This window comes from Equus asinus, chromosome 7, assembly GCF_041296235.1.
Source record: "Equus asinus isolate D_3611 breed Donkey chromosome 7, EquAss-T2T_v2, whole genome shotgun sequence".
Lineage (NCBI taxonomy): Eukaryota > Metazoa > Chordata > Mammalia > Perissodactyla > Equidae > Equus > Equus asinus.
The window spans coordinates 8,587,657-8,610,396 of record NC_091796.1 but is presented as its reverse complement, the minus strand read 5'-3'; the positions used below and the strand labels follow the sequence as shown (position 1 = coordinate 8,610,396).

General features: G+C 37.5%; 1 protein-coding gene across 5 annotated transcripts in view; it reads right to left on the bottom strand.

Moving 5' to 3' along the window:
• Positions 1-22,740, bottom strand: part of RTTN (rotatin) — a 149,650-nt gene that overhangs the window by 31,370 nt on the left and 95,540 nt on the right. For all 5 annotated transcript variants that reach the window (XM_014839620.3, XM_070512873.1, XM_014839622.3 and 2 more), the window contains 4 exons: positions 11,047-11,140; positions 7,061-7,253; positions 5,120-5,210; positions 1,419-1,572 (listed from right to left, as the gene is read on the bottom strand). In XM_014839620.3, coding sequence (XP_014695106.2) covers positions 1,419-1,572; positions 5,120-5,210; positions 7,061-7,253; positions 11,047-11,140 — 532 coding nt within the window. The remainder of the gene's footprint in view (positions 1-1,418; positions 1,573-5,119; positions 5,211-7,060; positions 7,254-11,046; positions 11,141-22,740) is intronic.

The following is a 22,740-nucleotide window of genomic DNA, read 5'->3' as shown; positions in this document are numbered from 1 at the left end:
TTTAATTTTCAAAGCCCAAGTCACAAAGAAAAGCAAGAGAATCAATAAAAACATCCATGAGGTAGGAGCCGGCCCAGTGGCACAGCGGTTAAGTTTGTACGCTCTGCTTTGGCAGCCCGGTGTTTGCTGGTTTGGATCCCAGGGGCAGACCTAGGCACTGCTTATTAAGCCATGCTGTGGAGGGCGTCCCACATATAAAGTAGAGGAAGATGGGCACGGATGTTAGCTCAGGGTCAGTCTTTCTCAGCAAAAAGAGGAGGATTGACAGCAGATGTTAGCTCAGGGCTAATCTTCCTCAAAAAACAAAAACAAAAAACAAAAAACAAACCCTATCCACAAGGCAGCCAATGGCAGCCAAGACACACAGGCCACCTCTTGCCATCTGACTTTGGGATCAAGCATTCAATTGAAAGCCCACCACTCACAGCCACATACGCACCACAGTTCTTTAGCATTGACCTTGCATACTTCTCATGTATCTTCCATGAGCTCAATGTCAATGCTTCTCAAGTGATACCCAAGAAAAACCAACAAGAGAAATAAATACTAAGGAATAAGATTTTATTGTGTAGAGCTGAGCTCTGGAGGGCCACAAACTATTCTAATAGCTAAGGCTTTCTTCCCCCAAGAATCAATTTTTGCTCCTTAGGGCAGATGATACCACCCTTGTAGAGAATGCATTGTCTAATATAATTAGCTTACATCACTGCCATTTGTGAAATTTCCAGTAAGGAATTACTGCTCCTCTAGCACTGGGATAATTTTAACACTGATGAGACACTGAGGACTGGATTTGCACGCATCATAAAACATTTCACTTACCAGATCTAAAATAAAGCAAATCCATAAAATTCAAAGGACTACATAAGAATGAACTGATAGGCAAAGAGAATTACCAAACGATCAATTACTTCATTATAAAAATTATCATATTTTAATTTTGATAAAGATCCTACATTGTTTTAATTTTCTCTACTACTAAGCATTATATTCAACTTTTCATCAGAGTATATTTTTCAATAATTTTAAACCTTAGGAAATTTTTGATACTACATGCTAGACTTGCTTATGCTTGTTATATAGCAAATGAGTTATTAGTAGGTCATTTGGCCTTGGCCATAGTTTATAAGAATAATTACTACCTAAACTTCACCATACTTTCTAACATTACATAGAGAACTTTACTTTCACTTAAACTGACAGCAAGGGGATGATTCTTTACTACATACATACTTGCCTCAAATGGTCTCCTGGAACCACTTAAAACATCCAAACTATAAAACACATTATGAAAGCCTTCCAAGATGCTGGCAAAGAACAACTCAAAGTGTAACCTTGAAGTATATATCTGGCACAGAGTAAGATTTTGTTCCTCAATATTATTTATTTTCAGTCTAAACTAAAAAAATAAAGCTTACCTAATACATCTTTGGTGCATATGGTAAGAACTCCAATGACGTTTGTGATAAGAGGTTTCAGAAGCTCGTTCTGAGTCACAAGGTCAGGATCTACCAATAAACACGACTGCAGAAGCCTGGACAAAGAGGACAGGTATTCCAGGAGAAAAGACACCTATTTGAAAAAGGAGATAAAGTAAAACAAAACAGATCATATGACAAGCTCACCTCAGTCATAAAATATTTTACTTTTCAAGAATTATAAGTCACTTCTTTGTAACATAGGTTAATAAACTATTAATCATAAATTTTAAAAACCTGAAATGAATACATAGCAACAAAGCTTTATTTTTCTCATAAGCATGTCATTAACAGCCACGTTAACACTCATTGTCAACTATAATATTACCAAACAAAACAGTATTTTCAAAAACAAATTTTGAATTCCATTTAGAGAAAGCAAGCCCTGAGATTTTTCAGGTAGCTACATTATGGAATCAATAGTCTGTAAGAAACAGAAAAGGGCATTCCAAAGCCATAAAGTCTACAATTTTGGAAAGAAAGAAAGATTACAAAATATTTTTCAAAGAGCACAATTTGGGGGTGGAGGAAGCTAGCCTAACTGTCCAGTTATTGCTACAAATAAAATGCAAATATGGTCAATGTTTGCCCTCAACTATTTTTCAACATAAAAATACTATTCTTTTTTTTTTGAAGATTGGCCCTGAGCTAACATCTGTGGCGAAGCTTCCTCTTTTTGTCTTTTTTCCTCCTCAAAGCCCTAGTAGATAGTTGTATCTCCTACTTGTAAGTCCTTCTAGTTCTTCTATGTGGGATGCTCCCACAGCGTGGCTTGATGAGTGGCGTGTAGGTCCGAGCCCAGGATCCAAACCAGCAAACCCTGGGCCACTGAAGCGGAGCATGCAAACTTTACCACTATGCCACTGGACTAGCCCCCAACATACTATTCTTAATATAATTATAAAAGAATAATTATAAAAGAAAAATTAAATCTTCTCTAATATTACCAATAAAACCATCTCTGGAATGTTACTTGATGCTAATATTACAACAAGTATTTGCAAAAGTACTTTTAAAAAACTAATTCTCTGGATACGTAATAATTAAAGAACAAGTCGTGATGTCTCATTTATCCACTATCCCCAGACAATGAGAGCGTCCATATAGGTGAACATATAAATGAACTCTCTCTCTGTAGACACACACACACACACACACACACACACACACACACACACACACACACACACTTTCCCCCGCCCCACTTTATTCTGCTGTTCTGAGAGTCGGGAACTGTCCTGCATTCGAGGAGGGATACGTGCCTCTAAGGTAAGTGACCTCAGACTATTTCAAAACAGTTGTGCTGTCCTGCTTCCCCTGATGAGTATGTCCTCCCTGTATCTAATCTGCCAACTGATTTTACATAAAAGTGTACGTGGCTCTACACTTCTCCTATTGGGTAAAATGCAAGCAGTTTGTGAAGTTTAATTTCCTTATGGCTGTGAAGTCTTTTTTGCTTCCTTCAACTTCTACACTATGGAAATTACAGCAAGTCTGCCCTCTGGGTGTGTGAAGTGTTACCAGAAACAGATAAACCATGGAAAGCAAGAGACAACATTAGAGAGAGAATAGCTGAATTGTTAGACTCTTGTGTAAATTACCATACTGAAGATTTAATGAAATATTGATATAGTAATTCATAAAGTTAAGTCTTTTTTTATGTTTGAAACTCTTAAAAAAAAAACCAGACCAACCAACCACACACTTCAGCACATGCGTGCCTCGGCTGAGTGCAAGCTCACGGGGCGGTTCTGCCTGCACACTCTGCCCAGCACCCCCGGCCCTTTCCTCCCCTCCTCAGTCTCTCTCAAATCTCACCTTCATGAGGGCTTTTCTGACCACTCTCCGAAAAAACAGCAACTTCTCCCCCTTTACCCATCCCATTTTACTGTTTTCCATACCATCTGTCACCATCTGATAAAATACATTTTATTCACCATTTACTGTCTGTCTCCTGGGACACAGACTTCATGTGGGCAGGGATGTGTCTACTTTGTTCACAGATGTGTCACTAGCACCTGCAACACAACCTGGCAGAGCAGATGCTCCAGAATTTTTCTGGAATGAATGAATGATCTTGTATAAGGACAGATAGCCAAGAAGCATTTGGCCCACATCACGCCAGGCAGTGCAATGGCTAAAGAGTGTAGGTTCTGGAACCAACCTCTGTGGGCTGGAATCCTGGCTCTGCCCCTTACTGTATGAGCGACCTGAACAAGTTACTTATCTCTGGGTTCCAGTCATTTCCTTTATAAAATGAGGCCACTAATGGTACTTCATGTGATTGCTGTGAGCATTACATAAACGAATAGAAACAAGCAGCCCACAAATGTTTGTTACTTTATTATTCATTCACTCCACGAATACTGGATGAGTGCCTGCTGTGAGACAGGCACTGTGCTCAGCACTCAGGGTACAACAGCGCACAAAAAGACGCAAGGCCCTGACTTCAAATGGAGCTCATTTGCCCTCTGAGCTCATCTCCCCCTCACAGATTCTGCTCCAGCCATTCTGGCTTCCTTGCTGTTTCTTGGATAGGCCAAACATACTCCAATCTCAGGGGCCTTGCTATGTCCCATAGGACTGGCTTCCTCACTTACTTAAGGTTACATGTCGCTGTCTGAAAGGCCCTCCCTGACCACCCTACATGGAAAAGCCCTACCCTGCCAACTCGGACATCACTTCCTGTCCCCCGCTTCAGTTATTCTTCCTCAACGTCTAGCATCATCGGGCATGTATGGATTTCTTCAGGATCTGCTCTCCCAACTTGAGGGGAGGGGTTTTTGTTTTATTCACTTAGGGAAGATCCTGGTACGCAGTAGGCCCTCAATAAAGATTTCTTGGATGGATAGACAGAAAAATGGAGGAGAGAGCCCTTATGGAAATAAGCACACTCACAAATGAAAACACTGCAGTGAGACAAGTGTTTCGAAGATAATGCACATAGCGTTACCCAGTCTTGGGTGAGGGTCTGCCTTATTCAGGAAGCTCAAAGAAGATATCACAAAGCAAGAGATACTGGTCTAGTCTACCCTTTATTATGACCCCAAATAAATCTCATAGTCTTTCTTAAAATTTGTTTTTGAGATAACATTTCTATCAGCAACAACTACACAAAGAATTGTTAAGCACACTTTACATACAGACTCTAGCTTTTTGCAAGAACTTAAAAATAGTAAATACCTGTGAAGGAACAAAAATAAATTTATTCTTATTATACGGGGTTTTAAAAATACACAGAACTTAGTCATTAAGTATTTTAACAACTTCAATTTAGATGAAAATGAAAGAGAGAGCTTAAAATCACAGAAGGGGAAGTTGGGCCATAAATGTCCCCTTTTTTACTACAGTGCTTAAAAATATCAGGATCTGTGATTAAACCTTCATAGCTGGTTAATGATGGAATCAGGAACAGAAGCTAGGTCTCCAAACCCCACTGCTCTTTTCTACCATCCAAAGATGTCTCAGATGAAAATGTTAAGTAAGCTATTTCAAATAACCTCATCATACCATGTATACCCTGAGAGATTTTCATCTTTCTCCTATGGCTAGTATATCCTCAGCAGAATTTATGTTTCTGGCACTTAGAGCAAACAAATGCACAACAGACATGAGGTGAGAGGGAGACGTGAGGCACTTACCTGAGCCTGTGTGTGTTCAACTGGAGGTGACGAAGGCAGCGGGGCCTTGAGTTCCTGGACACGCGTCTCTATGAGGGCAGCATCTGCAATACTGTGAAGGATGGAAAAAGGCCACCCTTTAGACATTGGTATGCTTGTTATTAAAGATTAATAAATCAGAATTTGAAGTTTGAATGTAACCTTGAATAGAATTCAAGACAAAGGATTTTTATAAATAAAGACAATAAATGTTTATAAAAAGGTATTCTACAATGTTTCAGAATACAGGAAAAGATCTTATATGATAAATACGGGAGACAAGAAATTCTGAAGAAAGATACCTAATAAAACCTTAAAAAGCAGAATAAAAAATAGAATGAAGCCCTTTCAGAAGCAACACAAACAAGAGAAAAACCTTGGTGGTTAGGTTCATATTTAAAACAGGAAAAACACTTGCTGGGAAATTAGTTCCAATTTAGTAAGTTAAAAACAAAATAACGAAAAACAGGAAAAAAAATTTTTTAAGTCAGAAATAAAGAACAAGTATGGAAATGTGATAAGGCTTTGCCATAAAAGATCTTTTAATATCTCTGTGCCCTTAATGTCACAACAGACTATGACTCTTAAAAACAGGAATATTCCTAAAGCTCCATTTCAGTCATTCTTGAGGCAGGAAACATCCAAGAAGGAAGACAATCAACTAGCAGTTTCCTTTTCCAACTCTACTAGGCATCCCAGTAGAAAAGATGACAAATAAAGGTGAACAGGACAAAGTCACACTCCCTGTTTACTACAAATGGCAAAGGAGGAACCACAACTGAGTGAACTGAAACAAGGAAAACTTCTTTCTTTTTAGACTTTTCTTAATATCCTAAAAGGAAAGAGAAAGCACTGTGATCTGGCAAGAAGGAAGAAGACATTTCAGACAGTGAATGTGCAAAGAGCAGAAACAGAGGCAGAGAAGACATGTAAATGAAGGTGTGGTTAACAGGGAGGTGAGTACAGAGAAGTACCACTGACTGTAGACGAGGGAGCACCTGAGACCACATCTCTTTTAAGCCTCGCACTAACCCCGTTAAATAGGTGTTATTAATGACACTCCAGAGATTAAAGTGACTTACCCAAGGCTGCAACACTAGTGAGTGAATGAACCATAATTAGACCTTAAGTCAGATAAATACAATATATAAGGTGTTTTGTTTTGTTTTGTTTTGTTTTTGCTTGCTGAGGAAGATTTGCCCTGAGCAAACATCTGTTCCCAATCTTCCTCTATTTTGTATGTGAGCTGCCACCACAGCATGGCCACTGACAGATGGGTGGTGTAGGTCTGCGCTCAGGAAGCAAACCAAGGCTGCTGAAGCAGAGTGCACCAAACTTAACCACCAGGCCACCGGGGCTGGCCCTATAAGGACTTTTTAATTATATCATGTAACCAATAAGAAAATCAGGAAAAGTTATGTCAGAGGCTTATTAATATTAGATGAATGAAAGAACCAAATCATGATTTTCCTAAATTTTAACAGAATACTTTCTAATAAAAAGTTCAATCACCCAAATGAATTTAAAAAACAATTTCTTAATCCATGAACATTATTCTGATACGACCACTAGGGAGATAAACCCCCAAACTCCTTCACTCCCATTTAGAATGCCCAAGGGGATTGGATATTCCTTGAGTGTGGCAGAGGACAAATAAGGTTTAGAACTTCTGAATTCTAAAAAAATCAGGATTTTGTGGAGGGGCCTTAACAGTCAACATGACAAACCAATAGAAGTGGTTTAATAGATCTAAAATAAAAGCTGTCAAGACAATTCTGATAAAAGCAAAAACCTGCAGTCTAATGAGCCTACGAAAGGATAAAGATCTCTTCCCAGTACCTGTAACGTCTTATCGAGTCATGAGCATCGCTTGCATAAACTCATCTGTACGACCCAGCCTCTTGGGGAGAACTGGTCTCTCACCTACAGAGAAGCTCTAGGAGACCAGCTTGTCGAAAAGCACTTGCAGTGTCTCCCGGAGCAATCACCAACAGGCTGTCCAAGAGGCTGCACACTGCTGAAAGAAGAGGTGGAGTGACAAAAACACACTGCCTGGGCAGAGGAGCAGCGAGGGAGGAATCACGAGGAAGCCGTGGTGACACAGTCTCATGCTGACCTATTATTGAAAACAAGCACAAAAGTCATCACTATTTTGTTTACCTCGTGGTTATGCACCACGTCAACAAGTTCTGATAATCAGAGCAAAGTTCCCGAAGGTGCCAAAGACAGATGATGGGGAATTCTTCCAGTGCAGACTCATCTCCAGCTCCTTCACTGTGTGTGTGCATGTGTCTACATGTGCGCAGACGTGTAGGTGTCTGCCTTAGGTGAGAGTGTAAGAGGGAAGTACGGGCAAGAGTGTAAGAAGGGCAGGGTGGGGCTTTGTATAACAAGCATTAAGATCTAAGGAGCAGACAGATGGTCCACAGTGTTTGTCTGAAAAACTCATTTTTTCACAATGAGGTTTCCTGAAATTCTAGGGGCCAGAAGTATTTCAGAATTCAAAATATTTTTGGATTTTAGAAAAATAATAAGATAGATGTACCATACATTAATTAACACCTCCAGTGGGATCTTAGACAACGTTCCATAATGAAATAAATATTTCTGCAGCATAGCATATGTACAATCACAATGAATATGATGGATAAAGGAGTAAATACAACCTCAGACCACAGTACTGGTCAGGTTTTGCAGCCAAATGTATTCAGGTATGGGCAAGTTTTACTACCAAGGGAGTTTTGAGAAAACTTTCAGTTTTCAGAGATTCTGGATTTTAGAACTGAAGATATGGGACAGTGACCCTTTCCTAGAAGACTCAGCAGGAGATGCTAACAAGAAAGCCAATCTGCCTCAAGGCCTTCCCTCATGACTCTCATGTCTGATTTCTTTTTTAAAGAAACATTATATTTTGAATAAGTTCAGACTTATGGCAAGTACTAAAGTACAAAGAATTCCCATATACCTTCACTCAGATCCCTAAGTAGTAATATTTTGCCACATTTTATCTACCCACCTACCACGTATCTCCATACAGACTCTTTGTGAGTTGCAGATATAATGCCCCTTTAACCCTAAATTAATTTTCCAAACAGAGACTCTGTCTTTTATAATCACAAAACCAGAAAATTAATACTGAAGCAGTGGTATTAGCTAATCTATAGACGTTGTTCCAAATTTTGCATGTTGTCTCACTAACGTGCTTGAGAGCAAAGACACAAAGTTCTTTTTCTTCTTGAGATCCAATTTAGGATCACACTCTGAACTTAGTTGTCATGTCTCTTTGGGTTCTACACTGGGAGAGTCCTCAGTCTTGCTTTATCCTTCAGGTCCTGACATTTTGTGAAGAACACAGGCCAGTTACTCTGTGGAATGTCTAATGACTGATGCTTCCTCATGATTAGATCCTCGGTACCCCACGTCAGGAGAAACATGATTTCTGCTTGTCCCATATTGATTAAGGTGGTGTTTACTAGGTTTCCCCAGTGTAAAGTTATGATTTTTCCCTTTGTAATTAATTAATTAATTCCTTTGGGGAGACACTTTGGGACTACATATTGTCAAGAAAGATTTGATATTTTAAACCAAATAAAATCGGGAAAATTAAATTTGAGTAATTCCACAGAAACAGTTCAAACGGTTTTAAGAGAAAAATTTAAATATTCCCAAAATATGTATTATATGTCTTCAGCTTTTTTAGGGCAAGCATACAGAAGAAAAGAATACCAATAAAAGGAGAGGGGCACAGCATTCAAGAAATTCCAACTCATTCAATATAGTATTCAATAAAACTTTCATATTTTATCTAGAGAGAATTATTCATTATTTATATTTATAGTACACAAATACACTAAGCTTGTTATTTTTAATGATTCCTTTCAACTTTGTATATCAAATGTACACTTATAGATCATGAGAGGCCCTGGTAAAGGTTTTCTTATAACATGAAAGAATTTAAATTTAAACATGAAAAGTTGGATCTCTAAAGTGGCTCCAATGTACATGTTAGGGAACATTCTTGTCATCCTGTTCTAAATTGTTTTGGGGCATAATAATTCCCTGGTTAATCAAGAATTAACAGAACAAGAAATAAAAGTACTAACCAGCTTCACTGGGAAATCCTGCTAGTTCCAGCTGAGAGAATTAAAATCTCATTATCACTAAAAACAATTTATCTTAATACTATTTTAAAGAGATGGAATTAAGAAAGATATCTAACAACAACAAAAAAATCACTCTAGTCTTAAGGCTCATTGACAACATATATCTAATACTTTCTAGCACTGTTCAAAGATTCGTTGGCAGGTTCAACAAAAAGGATTAAAAAGCTTTTTTCTTAAATATACCACTGAAGTGATGAAGTGACTAGCAACCAGTAAAACTCTGCATTAATCATGCATTCTAAGCACAATCCTTGAAAATAAAAGAAATCCAAATCAAGCATAATGAAACCAAAAAAATTCCACACAACTGTATGTCTACACAAAAACCTGTACATGAATGTTTGTAGTATTATTATTCATAATAGCCAAAAAGTGGAAAGATCCAAATGTCCATCAACTAATGGATGGGTAAATAAAATGTGGTATATCCATACAGTAGAATATTACTTAGCAATAAAAAGAATTGAAGTACTGATACATGCTATGACATGGATCAATCTTGAAAACATTATGCTAAGTGAAAGAAGCCAGTCACAAAAGATCCCGAACTGTATGATTCCATTTATGTAACATGTCTAAAACGGGCAAATCTATAAAGAGGGAAAGTACAGCAGTGATTGCCTAGGGCTAGGGAGAATGTAGGGGATGAGGAGTGACAGCTAATGGGGACAGAGTTCCTTTTCGGGGTAATGAAAATGTTCTCAAGTTGTAGTGATGGTTGCAGAACTCTGTGAATATACTAACAACCAATGAAGTGTACACTGAAAATGGGTGTACTGTATCGTATTTGAATCATATCTCAAAGTTGTTAAAAGTTAAGAGTAATCAATATACTTTTAGAGATAAATATTCATGAAATTCATTATAAAATTTCACTTCATGCCCTGTGTTCTTAGCTATTTCAACAATCTGAGTTTGCTCTTTTTGTTCTCAAGAAGATCAAATGAGTACTTTCTACAATTAAAAACTTTTGTACATTGTTAACATAAATCACTAAAAACCAAAATGAAACATTGTTTAGGAAGTTATGGAACAAATATTGTAATGAAAAATTACATTGTTTAAGTGTTTAAAATTACCTTTTTAGGTAGTATATTCTTATATGTTAGGAATTTAATGCTGCAGAATAAAGGCCTATATACTCTCTAGAATAAACAAAAGCTAAGTTGTACTCTTCAGAATATATAAAGTTTGAAGCGTAACAGAGTTAGAAGCAGTCCCTAATACAAATAGTAAAATTTATATATTGCCACTAATAAAAATAAATCCTGGGCTATTTACCACACATTTCTAACAAAATAAAGACTCAATATGTTTTACGTCCTTTAAAATGGACACATAGCCTTTGAAAAATACTTATGACTAGTCTTTCTTCACTTTCAAGTGGATTGCTGTTGTAAATTGAAATATTTTCCCAAAAGAGGGAGAAAAATGAAGCCAACTAATACCCATCAGTTCCCAATTCAAACACCAAATATCTATGCTTAACTAATAAGGAACAAATGGTAATCAGACTAGGTGATGGCCAAATTCCCATTTATTAGTTAAGGGTAGTTGTTTTGTTAATTTCTGATATATTTATTCTAATTTATTCTGTCATGTTCTGTGACTAATTTTGTTCTTATCTAGACATTGTGTTCTATGACGCATTTAATTTTGTTCTTATCTAGACATTTACTTTCAAAATAATCTGCCTGGACCAACTTCTTTTCTTTTTGAAAGTAGAATGTCTTCCTAAAAGGATACCTTGAGCCACAAACTGATCATGCGAGGCTTCTGGGAGAGGTGCTGCCAAGGTCACAAGTGGGGAAAACTCAGCACTCTCTGATGAAGGTGTCACCTACGGAGCAGCAAAGAAAATCATTTACTGAGAACATTCACCATTAATGTCATGACGTGGAAAATGAAACAGAAGCAACATACACACAACATATCCTTACACAAGAAGGTTATTATAACAAAACTATACTAGCCAGCATGACTGAAAAACATTCCATATCTTGAGAGTTATAACAGCTTTTTGAATAGCATTTTCTACTTCTTATAAAACTTGCTAGACTTTATGTAAATCAGTAACTCAAAGGAGCAAAGTTTTGATTTGAAGCCCACTTAGGATTTTAATGTCTCAATAAGGCCTATTCTCTCTTACTGTCCAAATGTTGAAAGGCTAAAACATACTACTTTAACGATAATTCATCAACGTTAAAGCCTTAACATATTTTGCATTACTTGATTCATAAGAAAAGGGTTTTTAAAGTTTCAAATGGCACACACAAATTTTAATAGTGTCTATCAAAATCTTAGCAGAAGTTGGGGCCGGCCCTGTGGCCAAGTGGTTAAGTTTGCGCACTCCACTTCAGCAGCCCAGGGTTTTGCGTTTCAGATCCTGAGCACGGATGTGGCACTGCTCATCAAGCCACGCTGAGGCGGCATCCCACATGGCACAACCAGGGGGACTTACAACTAGAATATACAACTATGTACTGGGGGGCTTTGGGGAGAAGAAGAAGAAGGGAAAAAAAAGAAGATTCACAACAGACGTTAGCTCAGGTGAGAATCTTAAAAAAAAAAATTAGAATTATTAAAAGATGTATCCCTACCTCTCCCCTTATTGCAAAAGAACTATTTTAAAAACTCAGGCAATATGCTGTCACTCTGTTTCAGAATACAACATTTTTTAAAACATTAAACATAACAGAAATTTTGTAGAAAGCAAACACAATTTCACTACAGGTTTATAGACGAGCAGACTGTGGACTCCTAAAATTGAAAAAGCCCAAACTGATGTGTTCGGCACCTCCTATGTGAAAAATACCTTATCTGGAGAGGTCAAATCACTCTTTCTTACCGTCTTCTCTGAGGTAGCAGGAAGTTCCCATAACTGGATAAGCATTGTGTCAGTGCATGCATAAGCATGAGCTGTCCATAGACTTTATGCATCTACCCTACCTCAAACTCGGATACTACACAGCTCACAGCATTTGTACAGTGATTGCCAATTTATCCTAACACTTAAAGTAAGGTGGCCTTAGACTTGACAGGCTAGAATGAAAGCAAAAACCAAAGCTATTTTCATTTGCAGTTTCTGATAGTAAAGAGAATACAAATTTGAAGAAAATGGTAGATGAAAATAATATATGGTTTTTAAAATCCCCCTTTCAACTTAAGACCTTAATATCTCTCACTACTTCAAGTACGACACCACAATAACAAATAATAGAAACCTGTAGCTAAAAAATGTAAGTAAGCTATGTACAAAGTCATCTGGCAAGTAAAACTAGATAAATTTCAGTCTAAATAAATCACTCAAATAAACGTGTATTAAATGTTTTATTTTATTTAATATTGGATACAGATACTAGGAAAAAATAACCTAAAATTGGGGTTTTTTAAATTATATTTGCCTATGATTGGCACAAAGGTTCCCATCAACACACATCCAGGTAACTTTTATAGTCTGTGAAGACAACAGTCACATACCAGGACTGATATCACAAACTCTGCAGAAGCTGACTAATACATTTGGCTTCTGCCACAAGCTCTTTTGGTTGCATAGGAAAATTTAAGAGGACAATGATGCTGGAATCCTTTATCTTTTCACTAAATATTCTTTCAATTGACAAACACTCAAGCATTCCTCACTACTGACAAAAACAGAGATAGCATTGGGGCTGGCCCAGCGGCACAGCAGTGAAGTTTGCATATTCTGCTTCAGTGGCCTGGGGTTCACCGGTTCGGATCCCAGGTGGGGACCTACACACCACTTGCCAAGCTATGCTGTGGCAGTTGTCCCACATATAAAGTAGAGAAGATGGGCACGGATGTTAGCTGAGGGCCAGTCTTCCTCAGCAAAAAGAGGAGGATTGACAGCAGATGTTAGCTCAGGGCTAACCTTCCTCAAAAAAATAAATAAATAAATAAAAAATAGAGATAGCATTAAGTGCAGGAAAAGAAAGTTCCTAAGGGCCCACTAAATACCAGGCTCATTAGAAGAAAGCAAAGTTGTGATTCGTGACCAAAGGTAAGACATTAATAAAACTTGTGATTTTCCTCAGTATGGTCCAAGGAAGGGACACGAAATTTAGAAAATATGATTATAGAAAGCACCTCTCTAATAGTTGTATTATAACTTACCCATATGGTTGAGAAAATACAAGGACTTCTTTATATAGTAGAATATTGCATCTTAAAAATTGATTATGAGTGATTTGTGGTTCTACTAGCCTATCTATGTTTTTAAATTTGTTATATTAGCATATTACTATTTTAATAAGTAAAGACAAAAAATACATTAAACTGAATTGCACTAGTTCTAAGCTCAAATTCTTGATTGTTTGAAAATAATCTCCAATGGCTATTTACTTGATTATATATTTTTTTGGGTGAGGAAGATTGCCCCTGAGCTAACATCTGTGCCAATCTTCCTCTGTTTTGTATGTGGGACACTGCCACAGTATGGCTTGGTGAGTAGTGTGTAGGTCCACACCCAGGATCTGAACCTGCAAACCCTGGGCCACCAAGGCAGAGCACACGAAGTTAACCACTATGACACTGGGTCGGCCCATTACTTGATTATATTTAATAACACACATTGATAACTAAATATGATATTTGCCATCTTGAAATCCAAGTAACAAGTAGTCAATTTTGAAATTCAAGTATTAGCTACTGGCAAGTGGAGGTTCACATGAGCCTACAATGCTGTAGGTAGAAAAGGCCTGATCTATGTCAGGTTCTCATTTAGAGATAAAGACCATAAGTAACAGGTGCACCCAAGTTCAGATTCTTAATTAGGATTCTCAGTCCAGGACTGTATTCATGACAGCACAAACCCACTTAAGGCAGAGGAAGTCCTTGGACAACCCGCCTGAGAACTAGTTACCCCTATTTGAGAGGATATGCTTCTTTCTCTCCATTCCTCCTTGTTTCCATGGAGGAACTTCGACCGCACTAAGACTTCTGGCCTCCCTCCCAGGTAGAGGAGCTGGGACTGGCTTAGTTCAAAAGCAAACTGAACATGCTTAGTCATCTCTTCCCTTCCACCATAGCAGAGAATACACATTCTCATTTGTTCTCTATCCCACAGTAAGTAGGAAGCCCCAAGTGAGAGGCCAGAGTTGTCCTGTTGTAACAGTGAGTCCGTCTAATTCTTGTGTCTATCACTTGCCCTATTCATTAAAATGGTCTCAGTGGAAAATCACAATCTAGACTTCCCTCACTTTCACAACTGCTACATGACACATCCTAAGATTTTCAATTTACATTCCCTTGATAAGACAAATAAAACTGAGTTTTCCTTGACTTGAAGTATTTACACTTCTAGCCTTATCACTTTACTGGTATTATAGAAGGCAATAAAAGCCTGTTAACGCAGATAGGATGATGCTACTTAAAGCCACTGTCCTAAAGCAGACTCAAATTTTTCTTATAAAAACTAAAAAAGATAACCTTTTCTACAACGTGTTTATAAACAGATTAGATAACTAAAGAAGCTTTCTAAATCATGCCTCATCATAAAATAAGCAATTATAATTTGAGAGTCCCTTTGAAATAGTAGAAAGTAGCAAAGACATTTACCATATTAAAGTAGGATTTGAGTTTTAAAAAGAACAATTTCTGTCATAAACAAAATACATCAATATTCAAAAGCTGTTTTCTTTGTATCCTGCCTTACAGAAACAAAAGAGTTCACTAGATACTTCAAAATTTTTTGAAAGTTAATTTAGGACTTGGATATTTGTCAAAATCAATGTATAGGGATGTCATCATCATGGCAGTGTGAGATAATCCCTTTGTCTCTCCCGTTCAATCTACAGCAAGCAAAACACCCGCAACTCAACAAAGGCTACACTGCCCAACACACAAGGATGTCAAGAGATCCGCAATCTGGTACATACAAAGGTGGGTGGACTGGAGTGGAGCACATACAGGAGTTAACTGAGAGAACAGTAGAGGCAGTGTGCAGGATCATGGCCCCTGGCCTTGATGGCTGAGCCAGCTGCCTCACCCAAGAACCTGGTGGGCAGCAGTGGAGATGTGCACATACGCAACGCTAGCCTAGCAGCCATTGTGGCACCTGCAGCCACAGAGAGTAGAGCAGCAGCAAAGGTGGAGCCCCGTGATCCCCAGGCCCTGGCTGTAGCTCAGAGCCTATTAGCAGTAGTGGAGACATGCACACAACTCCAGCCTCCCAATGGCAGTGGCACCTGTGACCACAGGGAAATAAACAACAGTGGAGGCAGTACCCCATGAACCCAGTTCCCTGCCCACCCTCCTGTTCCCCCACACCGCAGCGGAGCTTCCAACACAGATGACCCCACACATGCTGAAGGCATCAGTGGTCCCTGTACCCTTGGCAGCAAAGCCAGTGACCGCAGCAACACCAGCAACAGCAAGGCATCAGTGACCACCAAAAGTGCAGGCAGCAATGACAAGAGTACCAGTAACACCCCTAATAAAGGTGGTGGAGGGTGGAAAAGCTGACCCTCAAATACAGCCTGAGGCAGCTCAGGTAAGAGAAATGAAAAACTAGTGTATGGCGCCACCTACTGAAAAACAAAAGCAAAACCTCTAATCTCCAACTAGCTAAACAGTTCAAATCAAAACAAAAAAAGCTATACCTAAATAAGAAAAGTGTTCACTATGACAAATACACCAGCAGAGGAATAATTCATTAACCACCACAAAAAGCCATGATAATGCAACATTGCAAAAAGAAAATAACAACTCTCCAGAAACCAAACATAAAATCATGAAAGATTGTGATCTAGCTAATAAAGAATTCAAAACAGCTGCCATGAAGAAACTCAACAAGCTACAAGAAAACTCAGAAAGACAGTTCAATGACCTAAGGAATAAAATTAATGAACAGAAAGATTATTTTACCAAAGAGATTGAAATTCTAAAAAAATAAAAACAAATTTTGGAGCTGAAGAAAATAAATGAGACGAAGAACAGATTAGAAAGTATTGGAAATAAATCAGACCATATGGAAGACAGAATGAGAGAGCTTAAAGATAGAAATCCAGAAATGATGCAGGTATAAGAGGATAGAGAAATAAGATTTTTTTAAAAGGTAGAAATTCTACAAGAATTATCTGACTCCATTAGAAAGGGCAATAGAAGGATAATGGGTATCCCAGAAGGCGAAGAGAGAGAAAAGGGAGCAGAGAGTTTATTTAAAGAAATAATACCTTATAACTTCCCAAACCTGGGGAAGAAACTGGATATACAAATCCATGAAGCTAACAGAACATCCAATTATCTTGATGCAAAAGACTTTCTCCAAGACACATGATAATAAAACAGTCAAAAGTCAACAACAAAAATGGAATATTAAAGGCAGCCAGAGGGAAAAAAACAATAACCTACAAGAGAACCCCCATTAGGCTGTCAGTAAATTTCTCAGCAAAAACTCTACAGGCCAGGACATAGTGGATGATATATTCAAAATCTTGAGATATAAAAGCTGTCAGTGAAGAATACTCTATCCAGCAAAGTTATCCTTCACATATGAAAGAGCAATAAAGTATTTTCCATAGAAACAAAAGCTAAGAGAGTTCATCATAACTAGATCTGTCTTACAAGAAATGTTGAAAGGAGCTTTCCTACCTGAAACAAAAAGGCAAAGGTAAACAAGACTTTGAGCAAGATGACAAAACCAGAAAATTGCAACTCTGTATCAGAACAGGTTGGTAAACACTTAATTATAACATAAAGCTTAAAGGGAAAGGAAACATTAAAAATAACTATAACCACTTCAATTTGGTAATGAACTTACAACATAAAAAGAGATAATATGTGACAACAAAACATAGAAGGCTGAGAGGAAAAGAATGGAACTTGTACAGGCAAATGAAGATAAGATAGTAAAAGCAGAGAAAGGATTATCTTATCTATGAGACCTTTTATACAAACCTCATGGTAACCACAAAACAAAGATTGAGACCAGAGAAATGAAACTTAAAGAAGGGGAAACTAAGAAAAACGTCACAGAAAACCACCAAAATGAAATAGGTGACAGAAACACAATGAAAAAGAAGCAACAGAAATATAGAGAAACCAGAAAACAAAAGATAAAATGGCAGTATTAAGTCCTCATATATCAATAATCACCCTAAATGTAAATGGACTGAACTCACCAATCAAAAGACACAGAGTGGCTGGATGGATTAAAAACCAAGACCCAACAATCTGCTGCCTCCAAGAGACCCATCTCAGCCCTAAAGACAAACATAAGCTCAAAGTGAAAGGATGGAAGACGATACTTCAAGCAAATGGTAGCCAAAAGAAAATGGGTGTAGTCATACTTGTAACAGACAAAGTAGTCTCCAAGTCAGAAAAGATAACAAGAGACAAAAATGGACATTATATACCGATAAAGGGAAGAATCCATTCAAGAAAACATAACATTTATTAATATATGTGCCTAACATAGGAGCACTTAAATATCTAAATCAATTATTAATAGACCTAAAGGGCGAAACTGACAGCAACACAATAATAGTCGGGGACCTCAACACCCCACTTACATCAATGGATTGATCATACAGACAGAAAGCCAACAAGGAAACATTGGCCTTAAATGAAACATTAGACCAGATGGACTTAACAGATATATATAGAACATTCCATCCAAAAGCAGCAGAATACACATTCTTCTCAAGTGCACATGAAATAGTCTCAAGGACAGAACACATATTTAAGATTAAAAAGATTGAAATCATCAAGCGTCTTTTCTGATCACAATGGTATAAAACTACAAATCAAGTACAAAAAAGAAGCTGGAAAAGTCACAAATATGTGGAGACTAAACAACATGCTACTGAACAACCACTGGATCAATGAAGAAATCAAAGGAGAAATCAAAAAATACCTGAAGACAAATGAAAATGAAAACATGACATATCACAACCTACAGGATACTGTAAAAGCAGTACTAAGAGGGAAGTTGATAGCAATACAGACTATCAACAAGAAAAATCTCAAAAGAAAAAAACCTAACATTATACCTAAAGGAAATAGAAAAAGAACAACAAATAAGGCCCAAAGTCAGTAGAAGAAAAGAAGTGATAAAAATCAGAACAGAAATAAAATAGAGACTAAAAAGACAACAGAAAAGATCGATGAAACTAAGAGCTGGTTCTTTGAAAAGATAAACAAAATTGACAAACGTTTAGCTACACTCACTAAGAAAAAAAGAGAGAAAGTTCAAATAAAAACAGAAAACAAAGAGGAGAAATTACAACAAATAGCACAAAAATACAAAGGATTACAAAAGAGGACTATGAAAAGCTATACACCAACAAACTGGTAACATAGAAGAAATGAATAAATTCTTAGAATCATACAACCTTCCAAAACTGAATCAAGAAGAATAGAGAATCTGAATGGACTGATAACTAATAAGGAGATTGAAATAGCAATCAAAAACCTCCCAAAAAACAAGAGTTCACAATCAGACAGTTTCTCTGGTTAATTCTACCAAACATTCAAAAAGACTTAATACCTATCCTTCTCAAACTCTTCCAAAAAATTGAAGAGGAGGAGATGCTTCCTAACTCATTTTATGAGGCCAACATGACCCTGATACCAAAACCAGAGAAGGATACCACAAAAAAAGAAAATTACAAGCCAACACTACTGATAATATAGAGGCAAAAATCCTCAACAAAATATCAGCAAATTAAATACAATACATTGAAACAATCATACACCATGATCAAGTGGGATTTATTCCAGGGATGCAAGGATGGTTCAACATTTGCAAATCAATCAATATGATACACCACATTAACAATGTGAATAATAAAAATCATATGACTATCTCAATAAATGCACAGAAACTATTTGACAAGAGCCAGTATCCATTTATGACAAAAACTCTCAATAAAATGGGTATAGAAGGAAAGGACCTCAAGATAATAAACGCCATACATGACAAAATCACAGTCAATATTATACTCAACAGTGAAAGACTGAAAGCTATCCCTCTAAGAACAGGAACAAGCATGCCCACTCTCGCCACTCTTATTCAACATAGTATGGAAAGTCCTAGCCAGAGCAATTAGGCAAGAAAACTAAATAAAAGGTATACAAATTGGAAAGGAAGAGTATTGTCACTAATTGCAGATGACATAATTTTATATAGAGAAAATCCTAAAGAATCCACGAAAAACCTAAGAAATAAATGAATACAGTAAAGTTGCAGGGTACAAAATCAACATACAAAAATCAGTTGCATTTCTATACACTAAAAATGAACTAGAAGAAAGAGAAATCAAGAAAACACTCTCATTTACAATGGCAAGAAAAAGAATATAATACCTAGGAATAAATTTAACCAAGGAGGTGAAAGAGCTGTGCACTGAAAACTATAAGACACTGTTGCAAGAAATCGAAGAATACAGAAAGAAATGGAAAGATACTCTGTGCTCATTGATTGGAAGAAATAACATAGTTAAAATGTCCATATTACCTAAAGCTATCTATAGATTCAATGCAATCCCTATCAAAATCCCAACAACATTTTTCACAGAAATAGAACAAAGAATCCTAAAATTTATATGGAATAACAAAGCAATCCTGAGAAAAATGATCAAAACTGGGGGTATTATCACACTCCTTGATTTCAAAGTATACTACAAAGCTACAGTAATTAAAATAATGTGGTCCTGGAAGAAAAAAAGACACACAGATCAATGGAACAGACTGTAGAGCCCAGAAATAAATCCATACCTATATGGACAGCTAATTTTCAACAAAGGAGCCAAGAATGTACAATAGAGAAAGGAAAGTCTCTTCAATAAATGGTGCTGGGAAAACTGGGCAACCACATGTGAAAGAATGAAACCAGACCACTATCTTATACCATACACAAAAATTAACTCAAAAGGGATTAATGACTTGAATGGAAGATCTGAAACCATAAAACTCCTAGAAGAAAACATAGGTAGTGTTCCCTTTGACATCAGTCTTAGCAGTATGTTCTTGAATATGCCTCCTCAGACAAGGGAAGCAAAACAAAAACAAACAAGTGGGACTACATTAAACTAAAAAGCTTCTGTACATCAAAGAAATCCATTGACAAAAGGAAAAGACAATCTACTGATTGGGAAAAGATATTTGAAAATTGTACATATGAAAGGGGTTAATATTCAAAATATAGAAAGAACTCATACAACCCAACAACAAAAACACAAACCACCCAGTTAAAAAATATACAGAGGATCTGAACAGATATTTTTCCAAAGAATATACAGAGAGATGGCCAATAGGCACATGAGAAGATGTTCAACATCATTAATTATTAGGGAAATGCAAATCAAAACCACAATGAGATATCACCTCATGCCCATCAGAATGGCTATTATTAAAAAGACAAGAAATAACAAGCCTTGTACCAGGGCTGCGGTGGTCCCGCCTGTGTGAACACTCCCTGCTGAGTGGCAGCGGCGCAGCCTGCATGAAGGCACAGTGCCAGGCAGCAGCTCCACCCACACAAGTATGACTTGCCTGCTGAGTGTGGCAGCCCAGCCTGTACAGAGGTGCCTCACTGAGTGGCTGCAACTCAGCCCACATGAACACAGAGTGGCTGACTAGCATAATTATGATCAGACAGCACGGGAACAGAAAAAAACAGCCCCTGGGCCCCAAAACGGTGGCATGGGGAATCTGTGACCAGAAGCAACAGGAACCACAGCAGAACTCGTGACCCAGCACCCAGTGGGGGCAACCCTAACACCAGCTCTATCAGTAGCAGAGGGGCTGTATACAAGTCTCCGGGTCCCCAGGCCACCACTAGTGACAGTGATACCTGTGAACCCAGCACCCCTGCCAGCAGTGCAACCAGCACCCCAAGACAACCCAAGAACAGCCACACAGGTGGCGCATGGGACAGCAGCATCCAAGCCCACAGAGAGCCAGTGGAGGAACACAAGATCCAGGTGACCAGGACCAAAGTAACCATAGCTGTACCCAAACAGGAAAAGGTGATTACTGCCACAGATGCATTGGTAGAGGATCAATTCATTAAACACCATGAAGTACCACATTAACACTTCAGAACAGAAGGAAAACGACAAGTCTCCTGAATTCAAACCTGAAGTCACAGAAGACTACAATCTAACTGACAGAGAATGCAAAATAGCTATCATAAAGAAACTCAACGCGTTACAAAACTCAGAAAGGCAGTTCAGTGAGCTCAGGAATAAAATTAATGGACAGAAGGAATACTTCACCAAAGAGACTGAAGCTCCAAAAAGAAACCAAACAGAAATTCTGGATATGAAGAAGACAATTAATGAGATAAAAAATAATGTAAAAAGCATAAAAAATAGAGTAGACTTACAGCGTAGAGAATGAGTGACCTCACAGACAGAACTCTAGAAATGCTTCAGGTCGAGGAAGAGAGAACTAAGATTTTAAAACAATGATGAAATTCTTTGAGAAATATCTGACTTAATTAGGAAAAGTAATATAAGGATTATAAGTATGCCAGAGGGATAAGGGAGGGAGAAAGGAGGAGAGGCTTGTTTAAAGAAATAATAAGTGTTGGAGAGGATGCGGAGAAATGGGAACCCTTGTGCACTGCTGGTGGGAATGTAAACTGGTACAAACACTATGGAAAACAGTATGGAGATTCCTCAAAAAATTAAGACTTAGAACTACCACGTGATCTAGCTATTCCACTGCTGTGTATTTATCCAAATAATACGAAAATACTAACTTGAAAAGATATATGCACCCCTGTGTCCATTGTAGCATTATTTACAGTAGCCAGGACTTGGAAACAAACTAAGCACCCACTGACAAAAGGATGAATAAACAAAACGTGATACACACACACACAATGGAATACTACTCAGTCATCAAGAAAAAAAGAAGAAACCTCCCATTTGCAACAACATGGCTGGACCTTGAGCGTGTTATGCCAAGCGAAATAAGTCAGACAGAAAGACAAATAGCATATGATTTTACTCATTTGGAATATAAACAACAACAACAAACACAGAAAAAGAGAATAGATGGTGGCTTCCAGAGGGGAAAAGAGTAAGGGGAGGTCGAAAGGGGTAAAGGGGGTCAGTCGTATGGTGATGGATGAAAACTAGACTTTTGGTGGTGAACATGATGCAATGTATACAGAAGTTGAGATACAATGATGTACCCCTGAAATCCATATAGTGTTGTAAACTAATGCTACCTCAATGAAAAAAAAACAATTTTATAGTACTTTCTATCCTCTTTCATCAAAAGCAGTCTTGGTATCAAAAAAGGTTATTTGATTTTTAAAAAATTAAGAGAACACAGGAAGAAAATGAGGATTTGTGGTATGAAAAAGGGTACAAATCAACTCACATTTTTAAAACATGGCAAAATATAAGGTATAAAAAGTTTCTAAGGGATTCTAGGTTCCATCTGTTCATTTTTATAAATGATACC